Source organism: Penaeus monodon, chromosome 25 (assembly GCF_015228065.2).
Source record: "Penaeus monodon isolate SGIC_2016 chromosome 25, NSTDA_Pmon_1, whole genome shotgun sequence".
Lineage (NCBI taxonomy): Eukaryota > Metazoa > Arthropoda > Malacostraca > Decapoda > Penaeidae > Penaeus > Penaeus monodon.
The window spans coordinates 34509318-34509577 of record NC_051410.1 but is presented as its reverse complement, the minus strand read 5'-3'; the positions used below and the strand labels follow the sequence as shown (position 1 = coordinate 34509577).

The 260-nt window shown below is 58.5% G+C and overlaps 1 protein-coding gene across 1 annotated transcript in view; it reads right to left on the bottom strand.

Moving 5' to 3' along the window:
• Positions 1 to 250, bottom strand: part of LOC119589372 — a 40452-nt gene extending 40202 nt beyond the window's left edge. Inside the window, exon 1 of the mRNA XM_037937988.1 lies at positions 70 to 250. Within this exon, the coding sequence (XP_037793916.1) occupies positions 70 to 250 (181 nt within the window). The remainder of the gene's footprint in view (positions 1 to 69) is intronic.
• Positions 251 to 260: the final 10 nt, after the last annotated feature.

The window sequence follows — 260 nt, the reverse complement described above, 5'->3', positions numbered from 1 at the left end:
CATCCACCAGAACAGTGTGCGAGTCCTGCATGCAGCCAGCACAGACATCTTTAAACCCTAGACACTGACCTACGTCTGCCACAAAGGCTCCAGGCTCGAGGTCGGTGAGGAACTGTCTGACTCGAGGCCAAGCCCGGTATCTTGCGCTGGAGAAGTGAGCCGAAATCTGATCGTAGACATCGTGTACATAGGCTCTCTCCAGTGCCAGGGACCTCGCCTCCCGCTCCTTCCTGCTCTCCTCCGGGCTCATCCTGCCACGC